We start from the raw sequence: 17,465 nt of genomic DNA on the forward strand, positions 1-17,465 counted from the left end.
CTGTGCTGCGGTGGGCAGGGCCACCCGGGGAGGGGATGTGGGACAAGGGGACATGGGGAGCAGGACGTGGGATACAGGGCACAGGGCATGGGGGACACAGGGTACAGAGGTGCGGTGACACAGGGACAATGGATACAGAGCCGTGGGGATGCAGGACACAGGGTCATGGGGACACAGGGCTCTGGGGACACACAACTGTGGGGACGCAGGGACTATGGGGGGAGACAGCTATGGGGACACAGGGACTATGGGGACATGGGACACTGGGACATAGGGACATGGGACACAGGGCTCCGGGGACACACAGCTGTGGGGACACAGGGACTATGGGGACATGGGACACTGGGCCATGGGGACACAGAGCTATGGGGACATGGGGACACGGGGACACTGGGCCATGGGGACACACAGCTATGGGGACACAGGGACTATGGGGACATGGGACACTGGGCCATGGGGACACACAGCTATGGGGACACAGGGACTATGGGGACATGGGACACTGGGCCATGGGGACACACAGCTATGGGGACACAGGGACTATGGGGACATGGGACACTGGGCTATGGGGACACAGGGCTCTGGGGACACAGGGACCATGGGGATATGGGGACACAGAGCCATGGGGACACACAGCTATGGGGACACAGGGACACCGGGCCATGGGGACACCGGGCCATGGGGACACAGGGACTATGGGGACATGGGACACTGGGCCATGGGGACACCGGGCCATGGGGACACAGAGCTATGGGGATGCAGGGACTATGGGGACATGGGACACTGGGCCATGGGGACACAGGGACTATGGGGACATGGGACACTGGGCTATGGGGACACAGGGCTCTGGGGACACAGGGACCATGGGGATATGGGGACACAGAGCCATGGGGACACACAGCTATGGGGACACAGGGACACAGGGCCATGGGGACACCGGGCCATGGGGACACAGGGACTATGGGGACATGGGACACTGGGCCATGGGGACACTGGGCCATGGGGACACAGAGCTATGAGGATGCAGGGTCTATGGGGACATGGGACACTGGGCCATGGGGACACAGGGACTATGGGGACATGGGGACCCTGGGCCATGGGGACACACAGCTATGGGGACACAGGGACTATGGGGACATGGGACACTGGGCTATGGGGACACACAGCTATGGGGACACAGGGACTATGGGGACATGGGACACTGGGCCATGGGGACACAGGGACTATGGGGACATGGGGACACTGGGCTCTGGGGACACACAGCTATGGGGACACAGGGACTATGGGGACATGGGACACTGGGCTATGGGGACACACAGCTATGGGGACACAGGGACTATGGGGACATGGGACACTGGGCCGTGGGGACACAGGGACTATGGGGACATGGGGACACTGGGCTCTGGGGACACAGGGACTATGGGGATATGGGGACACAGAGCCATGGGGACACACAGCTATGGGGACACAGGGACACTGGGCCATGGGGACACAGGGACTATGGGGACACGGGGACATGGGGACACCGCGGACCGCCCTCCGCCCGCCGGGCCCCGCCGGCCCCGCCTCAGGTCCAGCAGAGGGCGGGGCGTGGCAGCCGCGAGACCCGCCCTCCGGCAGCCCTGCCACCGCCCCCCTCTCCTTCATTGGCTACCTGGCCTATCCCTCCCCCCCCACGCCACTTCCCATTGGCTAGCAAACCGGTGGCTGAGGGGCGGGCCGGAAGTCCGCGCTCCCCGCGGCTCTGTGGTAACGTCCCCTGAGGCGGAAGAGCGGGGCTGTGGCGGCGGCGGCGGCGGGAGACGGTGAGAGCCGGGGGGTCGGGGGGGGGCTCCCCTCCTCGGCCATCGCCCCTCAGCGGGGTCTTCCCCCGCTGACCCCCGGCCCTGGAGCCCCCCCGGTCCCCCTGTGGGCCCCTCTCAGCTCCCCCCCCCCCCCCAGGTACCTCAGGGTCAGGTCCGTGGAGAGCCTTCCTCCAGCCCAGCCTCAATTTACTGCTTTAATTTGGCTTTATTTTTAATTATCCGGCGCTTCCCAGGTTCCCCTCAGCGCAATCCGTCAGGTTTCAGCGCCGTTTGAAACACCACAAGCCCAAATATCGCACACCGGTCTGGGTGTGCTTTTATTTCTGTTAACCTGGGAGGGAATTGTGCATATTCGGTTGTTAAAGAGGTGCTTTATTCTTGGGTTTTGGTGAGGGAAACGGTTTATTCTTGGGTTTTGGTGAGGGAAACGGTTTATTCTTGGGTTTTGGTGAGGGAAATGGTTTATTCTTGGGTTTTGGTGAGGGAAACGGTTTGTTCTGGTTTTCCTCTTTTTGGCAGCATTTAAAGCATGCTGGGGTTTATTGTATTCCTTATGGAGAGAGAACTTTTTTTAAAAAAAAGTAAAATAAATCCAAAGTCCTGAAAACGGAAGATTGAATATGGGGGAGGGGGAGTTGGGACACAGCATCTTATTCTTTAATTCCTTCCTTTTAAAAAATCACAGAATTTCAAGCCTTTGCTCTGCCGGCAGAGTGATAAAATGTCAGCAGAGAGTTGCGTGGATGGGAAATAAGGGAACTGCTGCACGCCACGGGATTTCTTCCACTTCCACCGCCTGCCGTCGCCTCCCAACGCAGTTATTGCAAAGGAGGGGGTCTTGCCCTGGCACGGCTGTGTACCCCCGTAGTGCCCCGTGACTTCAAGGTGGTCATCCCAGAGTGAATCCTGCTGGGTTCCCTCGGCAGAAAGAGGGAAGAGCGCGAGTGTGGTTTGCACCGCTGTGGCAGGGCAGGTTCGGTTGTCGAATCTCTGGCTACGTGGATAACGTGTATCTGCTATACATGTGAAATTAGCTCCAGTGGCAGACCCAAGCAGATGCTACTTTAGGAGACCCATAGCTTTCTGCGGGGGTTATTCCGTTCTGAGACCAGATCTTCAGCCGCAGCAAACGAGCGTTGCCCAAAAGCAGTACAGCAGCATTTGGATCAGGTCTCCGAGCCATCCTTCTGCCCGCAAAGGTTAAAAAATAAGAGTGAAAGGGAGACAGCTCCTGTAGGAAGCTGCCACGATGAGCCCAAACACAAGGAAAGCTCCAGGATCTGATCAGGCACTGGGTGACTTTTTTTTTTTTTCCAACACGAGCAGTGATTTATCTTTTCCTAATACTTTAAAAAATGAGCTCTCTCGATATTAGTCTCCCGTGAAGTCCCCAGTAACGCTGCCTTCCTCCTTGCTGAGCTCTGTGCAGCTTTTCTGTTCAAGCTCTGCCTACGTTTTCCTCCCAACCCACCCGTTTATTGTTCTTGTGAGCAGCTGCATTCGTGCTTCCTGCCACAATGCCCCGAGTGAGTTTCTACTTCCCTTAATTGCATCTGCTCAATTCCTCCTCTCTCCATTTTGAACTTTTAAGAAACTTCTACCAGGTAGCCCATCGTGGAGACATCTTTTTTCCTTCCTTAATTTCCTCCATGGCCTAGAAATGGGCACGTCTCTTATTTTCTCTATATTGGCCAAGTTGGGCCAACCAGTTCTATCCACCTGCAGGAAGAAGTTTCTATATTCATCCCTTTTTTATGTTGTAACAAAAAGTCTGGGTCCTGGCTGTGTGTGGTATCATCAGAAGTGAGATGTGGAGGGGTAAACTGCATGAGAATTTAACTAGAATTTAACTAAAATTTAAGCGCAAAAATGTACTTCTGATTGCAGATATTTGAATTTCTTTTAATGTATTTGTTTTGAAAGGTGGTGATCTTTAGTGCTTCAGCATAGTAATGCAGTAGGTGCTGTGCTTTGCGTATGTTTTGAATATTAACGTGCTTTAACACAACATCGAAGAGCTGTAGTCACAGACTAGAACTCCCTTTTTAGAGGATTTTTAAAAGGCAGAATTTAGCCTTTGCTCCACTCCTGCAATTAAGTATGAAAAGAAAGCAGGAGGTGGAATTTAATGAGGCTGTTCTGGCAGTGCAGCATTGTAGAGAACAGGCCAGACGAGGAGATGCTGCTCTGTGCGACTTCTTATTGGAAGGGTTTAGTAGAGAAGACGGAGCCAGACTCGTCCCATGGATGCATGGTGAGGGGACAAGAGGCAACGGGGACAAGCAGGAACGTGGGAAACCTTGGTTAGATGGAATTTTCTCTTTTTCACCATGAGGGTGATCAAACACTGGAACAAGGGACCAGGGAGGCTGTGGGATCATTCTCGTTGGAGATGCTCAAAACTCAGCTGGGTGGGGTTTTAAGCAACCTGCTTTGAGCATGGGGTTGGGCTCGAGACCTCTTCCAACCTGAATTCTTCTGAGATCTTCTGCGATAACATGCATGTATCTTCGCTGGTGTGACTCTCTCGTTTCTCACAATCCAGGGGAATGACGATGACCAGCCTTCTGCCTTCAGCAGGGGACGGAAACTGCTATTACATCCTGACAGAAGACTGTGCCTATGGCAGCAAGTACTTCCAAGCTGGGAACATGTGCTTCTGCAGCGAGAGAAGTTACCTGCGCAACTTCTCTGATGACAGGCCCCCGGCTTGCTTCTTGAAAGTCATCATGCTGGATGACAGCTCCACCGTCACGATAAATGTAGAAATCCTTCAGCCTGTGCGCGAGGAGGCGGCTGTCTTCCTTCTGGCCATCAGCAGTCACAACGAACGCTTGAACTACTTCTTGGAGAGGCTGGGCCTTGAAGCAGCTCTGCGGGCCGTGCCGGGCCAAAAAGTGATGGTGGAGGTTGACCGGCAACATCTCCCTGGTATCATCCGCTACATCGGGAGCATTTACAAAAACACTTCGGCTGCGCTGTCTCCGTTCTTCTTCGGGGTGGAGTTACAGGTAAAGCGGCCAAGAAATTAAGTTGCTTATTTTCCCTTTGTGTTTGTGTATGTAACGTGCCTTTCTGGTGTGTTTTCAGGGTGAGGGAGAAAACAGAGGGCGTAGCGATGGATCTTATCATGGCACCGAGTATTTTAAGTGTAAGCGGAACTGCGGGATCTTCCTGCCGTTTAGCAGAGTCCAGTTTACTCCCATGCCAGACGACGACTACGTGAAACAGAAGCCAAAACCGGACATGGAGGAGGAGGTTCCTGTGAAAGTGGGAGATGCTGTTAGCTTCTATGTGGATGAGGTCCTCACAAAAGGAATAGCGATGGCAGTTTACAGGGAAGGAACCCAATGGTTCGTTAAAGTTTGTCCGGTAAGAGCAGCCTTTCCGCCTTTTCTTGGTTTTGGGGGATTTTTTGAAAAACTATGTTATGGCGAGACATTAAAGAGAAGTGGAAGGAATGTCCAAAAGGGACATAAGGTTACATGCAAACTTTCCAGGCCTGTTTGAAAAACTGGTTCATATTCCAGGAATGCCCTATGTCTGATAAAGCATTTAGCTGATAGATTTTTTGCTCCTTTCAGGAAGAAGAAGGAACAACTGACATTTTCAGAGAAATCCCTATGGACTCTGTTGTGAAGGAAAGCTTGCAAAGTAGGTTATCATCAGATGTGTCTGCCCTGTGTACGTTCCTGGGGATTTAGCATTTATTTCTTCTCTGCAGGCTACTGATGAGCTGAAAGTCCAACAAAAGCTTCAGCTAGTCCCAACTTAGTTGATCAGGAGGCAGAGAAGGTCCATGGAAAAGTCTCAAGTTCTGGACAAAATTCTTTGCATTAGGCAACTAAAGCTGAGTCTTCCTATTTGTCAGGAAGAAGAGAGAGTGTGATTGCAGTGCAGAAGTAATTCCTAGGGGAATTACTGGTTAAAGAGTCTTTAATTTAGCTGTAGAAGATGGAGCAGGAGCCTCATCCTGATGCCAGACAAACTCAGAGATGCACAGGTGCCAGCAGCGATGGTGTGCCTCATTGGACAGGACAAGAAATTAGTGGAATCTCTCTGTTGCCATCAAAAGACACCGTGCAGCTGTCAGGGCTGGCCCTAGGGGAGCCATCATTAGACTCTTCACCGAATTGATTCATCTCACTAAAGGCAGAAAAATAATTTGGAAGTAACCCCCCTGCTGCCGTTTCAGTAGTCCAGAATGGCTCTGTGAAGGGCTGCGTTAGCTCCAGGGCCAGCGAGAGGCTGGAGCGTGCAGCCTTGAGCGGGGAAGCAAGGAGCAGGATCATCCCCTCTCAGCCTGTTAGACCAGCTTGGCCATATCACTGGGAATTACACCTTGTGTCTCTGTTGCTCAGCTTCATGCTTGGGTGTGTGGTCTGTAATTTCAAAATAGACCTGGTATTAGATGAGATCCAGAGGTGTCTGTCATTAGGTGTTGACTTCCTACCTCACCTGACATTTTGTATTGCCCACTAGGTTTATTTTCACCGTTCGAGTCCGACATGGGCTTGGGACACCCAAACCAAATGAAACGAGAGATAAGCGAGAGTGGTGAGGAGTGCGAAAGTGGGAATTCATCCCTGGAGGTGAACTCCATGGTCCAGATCACCTTGGACAAGGGAAACCAGGTTTCGGGAATCATCCGCTGGTTGGGCTACCTGCCCCAAATTAAGCACAAAATGGCAGGAGTTGAACTGGTAAGGAGCAAAATATTTCCTGCTGTGAGATTGTATATCAGAACAGGCAGGTCTTGGTTGCTCTTCTCTTTTAAGACCTTCAGCTTGTGGCTGTGTATCTCACAGCCTGACCTGGGCCTCTGTCATGGTTTAACCCCAGCCAGCAACTAAGCACCACACAGTTGCTCACCCACTTCCCCCCTCACCCAGTGGGGTGGGGGAGAGAATCGGGAAAAAAAAACCCTAAAGCTCATGGGTTGAGATAAGAACAGTTTAATAGAACAGAAAAGAAGAAACTAATAATAATAACAATAGTAAAATGACAATAATAATAATAAAAGGATTGGAATATACAAGTGATGCACAATGCAATTGCTTGCCACCCACTGACCGATGCCCAGTTAGTCCCTGAGCTGCAATCCCCCCAACCCGCTTCCCCCAGTTTATATACTGGGCATGATGTCACATGGTATAGAATACCCCTTTGGCCAGTTTGGGTCAGCTGCCCTGGCTGTGTTCCCTCCCAACTTCTTGTGTCCCTCCAGCCTTCTTGCTGGCTGGGCATGAGAAGCTGAAAAATCCTTGACTTAGTATAAACACCACTCAGCAACAACTGAAAACATCAGTGTGTTATCAACATTCTTCTCATACTGAACCCAAAACATAGCACTATACCAGCTACTAGAGAGAAAATTAACTCTATCCCAGCCGAAACCAGGACAGCCTCTGATGTGTCAGAGTGTGAACTGTGAGGGCAACGACACAATTATGCCCCTCCTTAGGCTGGGGAGGAGAGCCAGCGGCATGATTATGAGGGTTGGTTTGCTCTCTTCAAGAGCAGTGTTACTGGTATGTGGGATGGAATAATCATGAATCCTACAAGCAGCATCAATAGGTTCAAAACATAACCAGAATAAATGAAAACAGTCAACAAAACGGGACGAAACGTGTATACAGCTCTTAAGATATTAAATGGCCATATGGGGGATCACGGAAATTTTTGTGGAAAGCCTGCTCTCATGCTATTCCTCAATGCTTTTTCCCCAGGATGAAGATAAGGGGGTCACTGCTGGCGAATGGCTGGGCAAATACTACTTCCACTGCGCTCCAAAGCGTGGCCTCTTCGTGAGGCTGCAGTCCTGCCAGCCCGACGTTCGCTTCCAGTGTTCGCGCAACAGTGAGCTGAGCTTCATGGATTTTACTAAGTTCTCTGGGGAGAGGGGAGACGGGGCTGTGCTGGGACAAGGCACGCTACAGAGAAGCTTCATGCACAGTGTCTTAATCAGCAGTTTAATATTCTTCACTTTCTTTGAGCGTTCCCAAAGATGTCAGTTTTAAGGATGCTGAAGTTGCCATGATGGTATTTATAGGGAATGCCCCACAAGTGAGAGAGATGGTAAGCAATTTATTACAGGGATAATGTAGACTAGGACATTGAATATAGGGCAACATATTGTGAGTGGCTCTAAAAATGAGGCCTTGGTGGCACGGATGCGTTGGAGAAGGGGAAGCTGGCAGGAAGTGTTGGGGGGTAACAAGAGGATAGAAGTCCAGAGCAACAGTCTTTGCAAGGCATCATGAATGCTGCAAGCAAGACAGGGCTCTTCTGCCTGTGGTTTTCAGGGCAGAAGAAAAGGTCTTGTGTAACTGAGACTGGAATATGGACAAGTGTTTTAGCTATAGGGTCTGGCATAGCTACTGTACGTTAAATGTAGACCGCACATGTGGCTCTGGAGAATTGGAGCAGGAGCTCAGGCCCATGGCCAAGATGTCAGGTGATAATGGTGTTGCACCTGGGGACTGAGAAATAAGAGGGAGCTTGGAAAGGGAGAGAGGATGAAATAAATTTTAACGTAGAGCTTGTTGCAATGATAAGACATTCACAAGAAGATGTGGGGAAGAACAGGCCAGTATTTTCATTTGAACAGGAAGAAATTCCTCCAGCGCAGAGAAGACAGTGTGAACTAGCCGTTTAGAAACTGTAAATGAGATCACTGTAAACGAGAAGACAGGATTCCTGTAGGGACTGTCCAAAAACTGGGAGAAGGGACAAGACAGAATGTCTTAAGGACATGCTGAAGAGAGGGGATTGAATTACAAGTGGAGAATGCTGAAGAAACCAGGAAGGACCAGATTGAGAAAGCCACCTTTGAGGCTTAAGGACATGACAGGCCAGCGGGATGAGGCTATCAAAGCACAGTTGCCTGTTTGTCCCCTTGCTACTGGGGTCACAGGTCTCTCAACAGAGAGATCCCAAGCTTGCATATAACACAACACCAGCTTGTTTGTAGCTCTTTTGGTCTTCATTATACTTGGCATAACGATGGCAGAGGCGGTATGGATTGCTAGGGCAGGTCTGTGCTGAAGAAGAGATGGTTTGGTTTTGTCTCCTTTTCCAGTAGATGAATTGCTGGAGACAAATCTTCATCTCAGCATGGCTGAGTCCCAGCAGAAGCAGTGCAGAAGAGTGTGGTGTTGACTTCTGAGCAGAGCAGACCTCTGGGGCATTGGGGAAAGGCAGAGCTGACTCAGACGAGGTGGGAAGCTAAAGAGAGTTGCTTTTGTTGCTTCTCTTGCAGGAGGGCAAGAAGTTCTTCCGCAGACTCCAGACAGTTTTCCTCCCCTCAGGAACGAGGCAGCAGTGCGTGTTCTGCGAGGGCGGATGAAGGGGATCCAAGGCCATTGTAATTCCTGCTATATGGACGCAGCTCTCTTCAGGTAAGGACCTGGCTGAGTGGTGCCGTTCCATTAAATGAATGCTTTTTCAGTTGGGCAAAGCCCTAAACCACAGCATTTCCTTGGATTTCTGAGGTGGCTGGAAATTAACCCAGTATAGAGCAGAATGTGTGGAGACGCAGCCTCGATGCTTGCTGCTTTTTGATCTCCTTCCTAATCTGGTAGGTTCTCAGGCCCTGAAGTACCCCTCAGGAGTACCTGAGGTACCTGTGTGTCTGTCATGCAGGGCAGTGAGAGATTGTAGCTCTCTGGACTTGGACCGTGTTGACTCTGTTACTGGAGGTAATGTCTGGAAGTATTTCAAAGAAACCGCCTGGGAGGTCCCAGCTTCACTGTGCAGCACTGTCTGGAGAGGAAAAGACTCGGTGGTGCCCCCCCCATGAGCAGTTTTGGCTGCAAAGTACAAGATTTCATTCTCTCTGAGCTGCTTCCTTGCTTACTACCAGTGTTCATTAAATAAGATGTGGTTTATCTCACTCTGGAAACGCACCGTCACTCACCTTTCTGTAATTGCATGCATGGACTGTTGAAAGCAAAAGCCACCGACTGTCACCAGGCACAACGGTTTGGTTCTAACTATCGCTGCAAACCCATCAGACTTACACCCATCACACTCTTTTCACAGCCTCTTCTCCTGTACGTCCGTGCTGGACTCCATGCTCTTCAAGCCCTTCCCGCTGTGTGACAGGAACGTCCAGAGCATTCTGCGGGATGAGATTGTTAATCCCCTCCGAAAGTGAGTATGCTGTGTGGGAATCCTGGAAGTGGTCCATCTGCCTTCACACCTTCTCTGCTGCCCTACCAGATGGTACCTATCACTGAGGGAAAGGGTTACCTGGAGGGTTTCTCCTGCCAGCCACATCCAAAGGTCTTCATACTGGGTTGCTCTTCCATTTGTTCCTTTCCCTGGATTGTAAGGCTGTCACAACTCCTGCTGCATGTGCATGAGTATATCCTGCTCGGAAGGAAGCCTTGTGAGCTGACTTCTCAGTGAAAGGAAGAAAGGGGGATTCCTGGGGTTCAGACCACCTCTTGGGAGAACCCTGGTGTTGATGAAGCAGTGGCATTGCCTTCATCAGCAGTTAGTCCCAAAGGCAGGGTGCAATGCCAGGCTGGATGAAGGTAGACCGTGGCATGAGAGCTAAATTCTCTGGAATTTATATCAAAGAGACCAGGTTCTTTCCTCATCCTCCCTAGAGGGGTGTGGAGGAGAGGCATGGAGAGCTGATCGAACATGAGATATTAGCATCTTCCTTGAGGGCCAGTGTCCTGGCACTGGCTGCAGAAATACAACCCTGGGGCATTCTGTGATTCTCTCAATCAAAGCAGAGAAGGACTTGGGGATGAAAAGTTGGACATGAGCCAGCAGCGTGCGCTCGCAGCTCAGAAAACCAACTGTATCCTGGGCTGCATCCAAAGCAGCGTAGCCAGCAGGTCCAGGGAGGGGATTCTCCCCCTCTGCTCCGCTCTGGTGAGACCCTCCCCCTGGAGCACTGCGTCCAGCTCTGGGGTCCCCAGTACAAGACAGACATGGACCTGTTGGAGCGGGTCCAGAGGAGGGCCAGGAAAACGATCAGCGTGCTGGAACACCTCTGCTATGGAGAAAGGCTGAGAGAGTTGGGGTTGTTCAGCCTGGAGAAGAGAAGGCTCCGGGGAGACCTTCTTGTGGCCTTTCAATATAGAAAGGGGGCTTCTAAGAAAGACAGAGAATTTTTAGCAGGGCTTGTAGTGACCAGATAAGGGGTAATGGTTTTAAACTGAAAGGTTAGATTTAGATTGGCTGTAAAGAAGAAATTTGTTAAGATGGGGGTGGTGAGACTCTGGACCAGGTTGCCCAGAGAAGTTGTGGATGCCCCATCCCTGGCAGTGTTCAAGGCCAGGTTGGATGGGGCTTTGAGCAACCTGATCTAGTGAAAGATGTCCCTGCCCATGGCAGGGGGGTTGGACTAGATGATCTTTAAAAGTCCCTTCCAACCCAAACCAATCAATGATTCTATGATTTAAATATACTGGAGAGTTCATCTGCGGCTGCTGTTTGTTTCTAGGACTGGCTTCGTCAGGGCTAGGAGTGTGATGCACCTTAGGGAGCAGCTAACTGAAAAGGGCCAGTGTTCAAGTTTTACCAACGCTGAGAAAGGTAACGTGCTCTCTGGGGCCTTCCCCGGGCTGCTTTGCTGTGCGCTGCCTCATCCAGGCAGCAGGCTGACAACTTAATTGTGTGCTTCTTCCAAGCACGTACATTAATATGCCTGCTGTGCTGTTTGTTGATGTAAAAATGCAAATGTAAAACACTTTCAGCTTTTAAAACTCTACAGGCTTTTCAACTGAAATTTGTCCTGAAGTCTGATGGAAGGATGGGAATTGCTGGGTCTCTATCTGATGGCAGCTGTTGCCAGGAGGGGAGAAGAAGATCTGTGTGAACAGAATTTAAACGAGGGAAATTTCCTTGACCTTTATACTTTGAGTTATACCCTGATAAGTCCATCCCTGATGTCCCTGCTAGAATCCAGCTTGATTTGTCATTTTGCCAAGATCAACATGTCTTTGAGTTCTGGCAAGTTATTTGAGGTTCCTCGAAGACCGTAGTCTGATTTAAAATAAGACAGAAAACACCTACAGCTGAAACCCACCAATCTCTGGTTGCAGTCACCACGTTCCCATCCACGCACAACAAGGCCCTATGTAGTTTACAACAAAGAAACGGATTACACCAATGCCAAACATCACTGCAACAACCTCTAAGTACCTGGATACTAAACAAGTGGCATTGATTCTTCCAGAAACAGCAGGTATCTTGTCAGTGAACAGCACTTGTGTTTTGTACTATTGTATATTTATTTTAGCCAGGGATAGTTTAGCTGTTCACTTTCTTGAATTTCCACAGCTGTCCCTGATTTTACTTTGAGTTTATACTTTCGGTGTTAGCAGTAACTGCCAGTTAAGGTCTCTGAGATAATGTTGCTGTGATGGCCTGGCTTGTAAGAGTGCGGTGTCTGAAGGCTGGTTTGCTTTTTTCATGCCCACCTTAGGATTTGTGCATTAACCAAGTGCTCTCAGCTTTTAGCCCAACCGTCCCCTTACCTAGAGTAAAAGAGGAGATTCCGGGTTCACAAAATTGCTGGCTCATGTTTATCTGGCAGCTTTTGCCATCTGGATGCAGTGGGGCAAGGCAGCGTTCCTGGTGTGTTGTGACCCATGCTTTTCTCTCACCTTCCAGATCCTGAGGAATTCCTCAATCTCATAATGCATCAGATCCTGGGAATAGAGCCACTCTTGAAACTGCAGTAAGTTTCCATATCTAAGCAATACAATTTACCCAGGCCAGGCTTGTTAGTTATCCATCTCACTGTCACCGGGTGTTACTTGCACCTTTTCATCGAGGGTTTGGAGGCACAGCTCACTGAGTTGTGTGCAGCTCCTCTCTGCTGTCCATGTGATCCTATTTGTTGTGATCTTGTCCCAGGTGACGCATCCAGGAAAAAAACACTTCTAAACTCTCCCTGGAGGTGCTGCCTTCAGAAAATGATAAAAACCTTGTCTCATCCTTAGGGAGAGCCAGCAGTGGTTTGAGAAGCATAGTGTCCAACTTCAGTGCAGAGCCAGCACTAGCTGACAGCCTTTGGATGCGTTTGGGATGTGTCCGGACTGTCAGGCTGGCTCTGGTCCTGCAGCCTCTCAAACAGGGAGTCCATGGATGCAGTCCCAGTTTTTCAGGACTCTACAAAGAGGATGAGAGGCTGAAGGAAGCCAAAAATAACTGTGCTGTTCAGGAGCATAGAAGGGGATTGTTCGGTTTCTGTGCTCCTTTGTTGAGACGTCAGTCAAGCCATAGATTGTGGAGTAGTCGGAAAGGCTGAGCACAAAGACGACTCTGTACTGCAGCTCCCCTGCAGAGGGTCATCTGAAGGAAATCCTTTCTCTGCTGGCTCAGGGATGTAGGGGTTGTGGGAGATCTTCTGCACACAACTCACCTTTTGAATGCACCAAGTTTTGCTCTGTGGCTTTTGTATATGCAGTTATAAATAGATCTTTCATCTGAGAAGGGAGTTTGCCGATTGTGCCATGGTGCAGTTGATTTAAAAAATATTGAAGTCTCTTAATATTTACATCAATGAGGGGAAATTGAGTTTTGCTTATAGGAGCAGGATGTGGTGCTATGGAGGCCTAATGAGACTGAACGTGGTACTTGTATCCTCTTCTCACGGCACATATTTAGTATTTCTGGGTGGAAAAACTGCTTCGTGTCAGTGTTGCACCAAGCAGCCCTTGGTGCCTTGGGCCCAGAACTCTTGCGGGACAAAACCGGTATGTCCTCTGGGAGCTCAGATGTTTGTGGCACCGTGTAAACAAGCCCCGTGACCACTCCTTGCAGGTCAGGAGGCCAGAAGGAGCAGGACTGTTACTGTTACCAGATATTTATGGACAAACAGGAGGATCTGGTGGTTCCCGACGTGCAGCAGTTAGTGGAACACTCCTTCCTGTCCTCTGATCTGAAGCTAGTGGAGGTGAGCCCAGCTACCTTCCGCCTACGCTGCTATCTGCTGCCTCTTTCTTGCTTCCTCCAATGTACCTGTGCCTGCCAGTGAGTGTGCAGTGGGTCTAGTATGTCCTATATCCAACAATGCAAAGAAGCAGGATACAGCCACAAGAGAGAGGTCTTGGAGAATCTGAGCATGACCTGGGAAGAGGGCTATGCTTTCCCTGTTGCCGTTTTGCCTTGTAAATAACTGGAGCAGAAAGCCTTTACTCCCAGCAGCAATATGGAGAGAAGAGTCTCTGGGGCTTGTCTCTTCTGGCAGGGTGACTCCTTTGCCTTTCTTTTCCCAGATCCCATCTTGCTTCATTATCCAAATGCCGCGGTTTGGGAAGGAATATAAAATGTTCAGCAAAATCATTCCTTCCTTGGAGCTGGATATAACAGATCTGCTGCTTGACAGTAAGTTGTTGGGCAGTGGTAAAGCTGCCAGCTGGGACTGCGAGCAACCAAGTGACAGGTCTTGCCTCTTTGGGTTGTGAGCAGATTTATGGTGGGATCATGGTGTGATTCTTCTTTCCTGAACACCAGTTTTAGCGGGACAAGTTGGATTTCAGGTGAGATCAGGAGAAGACACATCCTCTCACCCCTGTTGCCCCCACAGGTCCCAGGGAGTGCTGCATGTGTGGTGACGTTGCCACCCTGGAGTGTTCGGATTGTTTCAAGGACAAGGTATTCGCAGCTACAGGCTTGAAGCAGTTCTGCAGTTCCTGCTCCAGACAGGTATTCAGTTTCTTTGGCTGCTCACAAAATCTGCCTTGATGGCTGACAGCAGATCGAACCCCCCAAAATACCTGTGTTTCCCCTGCAGCCATTCAGGTTGGGCACAGAGGGTCCCCTTCCTGAGCATCAGTCCCACTGCCCACATCAGCTGCATGAGCGGGGTTAGGTGCTGCACATTATTGAATCCTCTGCTTACATAGAGCCTAAATAAGGACTGATCCTGCACAGACGGAGTGCTGGGCCCTCCACGCTGTCTGGCCTTTCTTGGAGGGTGGCAGACTCCCGTCTCAGCTTCTTGCTGCCAGGCTGTTGACACAATGCCATTCCCTGGCATGCAGAGACCATGGGAGTCAGATCAGTGGGGAACAAACTGGGGGTCTGACCCCTGCACGCTCCTCTTTCTGGCAGGCCAAGTTCAGTTCTGCCCGCTCAGCAGTGCCACCCCATCATCTCTCCTCAGGTTCACTCCCACTACCGACGCAAAACGCACAAGCCAACTAGGCTGCATGTCCCAGAAGAGTTTCACAGCCGGAGCACCCGGGGCAGCCAGCAGGTCCCTCGTGAGAAGATGGAGCTTTTTGCAGTGCTCTGCATCGAGACCAGTCATTACGTCTCCTTTGTGAAATACGGCCCCGAGAACGAACACTGGATGTTCTTCGACAGCATGGCTGACAGGCACGGTGAGGACATGGTGGTGGGCTCGGAGCTTTGATCGCAGCCGGGCGCTGCACGGTGGGCAGCTGTGAGGGTCTGCAACGCTCGTTGCGTAGATGCTGGTCAGTCTATCTTTTCCTCTGAAGCCCCTTACACGATTTAGGCTCTCTCTAGACCCTGTTTCCAACAGTGACCATTTAAGTAGACCCCAGAGAAGAGTATGGCCAGGCCAAGCACGTGTGAGTTCCTCCTAGTGCTTTCATCCTCTGGCTGTGTTCAGACAAGGGACTTGTCGAGCCAGCTGGAACTGGCTGCCATGTGGGCGAGGACCATTCTCCTGTCCTTCCCCACTTTGTTGTTGGCCTCCAGATCTCTCAGCTGAGGCACTATATTGCTGTTGAGCGTGATGGTATCTGCATGAGCTGTAGGTACTCATGCCTTGGGACCTGGTTTGGACTTTTCTCCTTCTTTCTGGGTTAGGTGATGAAAACGGCTTCAACATTCCCACGGTAACGCTGTGCCCTGAAATTGCCAAATACCTAGACTTGCCACTGGCTGTGCTGGCCCTGGAGCAACCTCGAGACATGGATGGAGTGGCCAAGCGGCTCTTCTGCGATGCCTACATGTACATGTACCAGAGCAAGAAGATGGCACTTTACAAATGACACTGCCTTGGGCTGGTGCCGCAGAGGAGCGAGGCGTTGGAAACGTGAGCTTGGATCAACTCTGCAGCTCGTAATCGGTGAAAGCAGCCGAGACTGGGCGCACCGAGCTTACGCTTCTGCCTCTTCTTACCTCTTCCAGTGTCTGGTATCAAGCTGTCCACGTCAGCCTGTCTGGGTTTGTTAAATCCTGTACCTGGCCTTATGGAGCGATAGTTTGTACTTCCACCAGACCTGGACTCTGAATTATTTACACTGAAATTCATTCTCATTTCCTACCTTCCCTTTCCACCCTCCTTCCTCTCCAGGCACTCCGCAGCTCTGCCCTACCTCAAAGTCCTCCCCAACATCCTTTTCTCCTTTCCAGCCCTTCCCTCCAAAGCCGAAGACCAGCATCTAATCCAAACATGGCCAGTTATCCTCAGGTTTGCAAAGAGCACAAGAAAACCACAGCCTCACCCTCTATAAGACATCCTCACGTGGACTTGCGGAATGAGAAAACCAGGAGGTGTGAGCTGCACCAGTGTGGTTAAGAGAGGGGTCAGGACGAGGGTTTTTCTTGAGGTCTGGGATGTGACCCCACACCTAAAGCTGGGTCCCTGAATTGTCTGCACTTCCCTTATCCAGCACTAATACTCTGGTACTTTCACCCACTATCCCTTATTTTCAACCACGAGATTAACTGGGTGTCTTGAGCTGTAAATATGCTTTAAAAATATGTATTTTTGTAAGAACAAAACTGGAAGAAAGATGGAGCAGAGGAACAGCATGTGAGCTCGTTATGCTCCCTCTTTTTTGCAAAGTCTGCACTATTGCTACATGGTTGGGTGGTTTAACCTCACTTTTAGCACTTTCTGTCTCATCTTTGCATCCAATTCCGAGATCTGTGCCAAAGCCCAATAACTATTCCAAGGGCAAAAATGGAAAAAAAAAGAGCACTCTTGGATTTTCTGCTGTGACTGCAGTAAGGTTTAGGGTCTCTGAGTGGGAACTGGTATTCCTTAAATTAAATAACTTAAATTTGCATATTCCTTAAGTTAAATAACTTAAATTTGCAAAGTGGGGGTTCTCTGCCATTAAACACATGCTGTTGTGGGAGCAGGAAGCTGTTAGAGGAGTCAGTGCTATGAACTGTGTTGCCCACATTCCGGATTGCACTGTCAGGACACCAAAACCTTGAGGAATGCATCCAGGAGCCCCAGATGTGCATCTGTAACCTTCCTCCTCTTCTTTTTTCCTCTTTAATGCAGGGTGCAGTAAGTAATATGTAGCCTGTATCTTTATATCAGTCCTGTCGGCTTGGGCCATGCACTACATGTGGTTTAGGATCTTTTTTTGCTGACAGCAGGGTTGTGATGCTAATGGGGACCTCAACAGCTTGATGGCTGTATTTGGCTTTCTGGTGTGTCCCTTATTTCTCTCTGTGGTGGCTACAAAGGATGGCTGGTGTGTAATGACCCCAGATTGTTAATGCACAGTTAATGTTTTGAGAGCATTGCTGTCCAATTCAGCTTCCAAATGTCCTCGCTGAGCCTTTGGGGCTCAACACCAAGTTGACCACAAGGCAGCAATGTGTCTTCATGGTAGAGAAGGCGAACAATGGTTCTGGGCTGCACTCATAAAGTGTTGCCAGTAGGTCAAAGGAGGGGATCCTTCCCATCTGCCTGGA

At 50.2% G+C, this 17,465-nt stretch overlaps 1 protein-coding gene across 1 annotated transcript; it reads left to right on the forward strand.

Annotated features, from left to right (window-relative positions):
• Positions 1 to 1,719: 1,719 nt before the first annotated feature.
• On the forward strand, positions 1,720 to 16,822 carry LOC128142128 (ubiquitin carboxyl-terminal hydrolase CYLD-like). The gene is made up of 15 exons (XM_052787850.1): positions 1,720 to 1,805; positions 4,351 to 4,816; positions 4,896 to 5,177; positions 5,390 to 5,459; positions 6,288 to 6,508; positions 7,535 to 7,664; positions 9,067 to 9,205; positions 9,849 to 9,959; positions 11,269 to 11,360; positions 12,441 to 12,507; positions 13,596 to 13,728; positions 14,051 to 14,159; positions 14,362 to 14,480; positions 14,941 to 15,160; positions 15,615 to 16,822. Exons 2-15 carry the CDS (start codon positions 4,355 to 4,357, stop codon positions 15,797 to 15,799), a joined length of 2,340 nt encoding a protein of 779 aa, XP_052643810.1. The 5' UTR covers positions 1,720 to 1,805; positions 4,351 to 4,354; the 3' UTR covers positions 15,800 to 16,822.
• The last annotated feature ends 643 nt before the right edge of the window (positions 16,823 to 17,465 follow it).

This window comes from Harpia harpyja, chromosome 5 (assembly GCF_026419915.1).
Source record: "Harpia harpyja isolate bHarHar1 chromosome 5, bHarHar1 primary haplotype, whole genome shotgun sequence".
NCBI classification, from domain to species: Eukaryota; Metazoa; Chordata; class Aves; order Accipitriformes; family Accipitridae; genus Harpia; species Harpia harpyja.

Bases quoted from the DNA above. Each gene is read 5' to 3' on its own strand.
- LOC128142128 (XM_052787850.1), top strand. From the start codon at position 4,355: ATGACGATGACCAGCCTTCTGCCTTCAGCAGGGGACGGAAACTGCTAT. The intron at 7,665-9,066 runs GTGAGCTGAGCT...CTTCTCTTGCAG, and splicing joins CTTCCAGTGTTCGCGCAACA to GAGGGCAAGAAGTTCTTCCG. The intron at 9,206-9,848 runs GTAAGGACCTGG...CTCTTTTCACAG, and splicing joins ATGGACGCAGCTCTCTTCAG to CCTCTTCTCCTGTACGTCCG.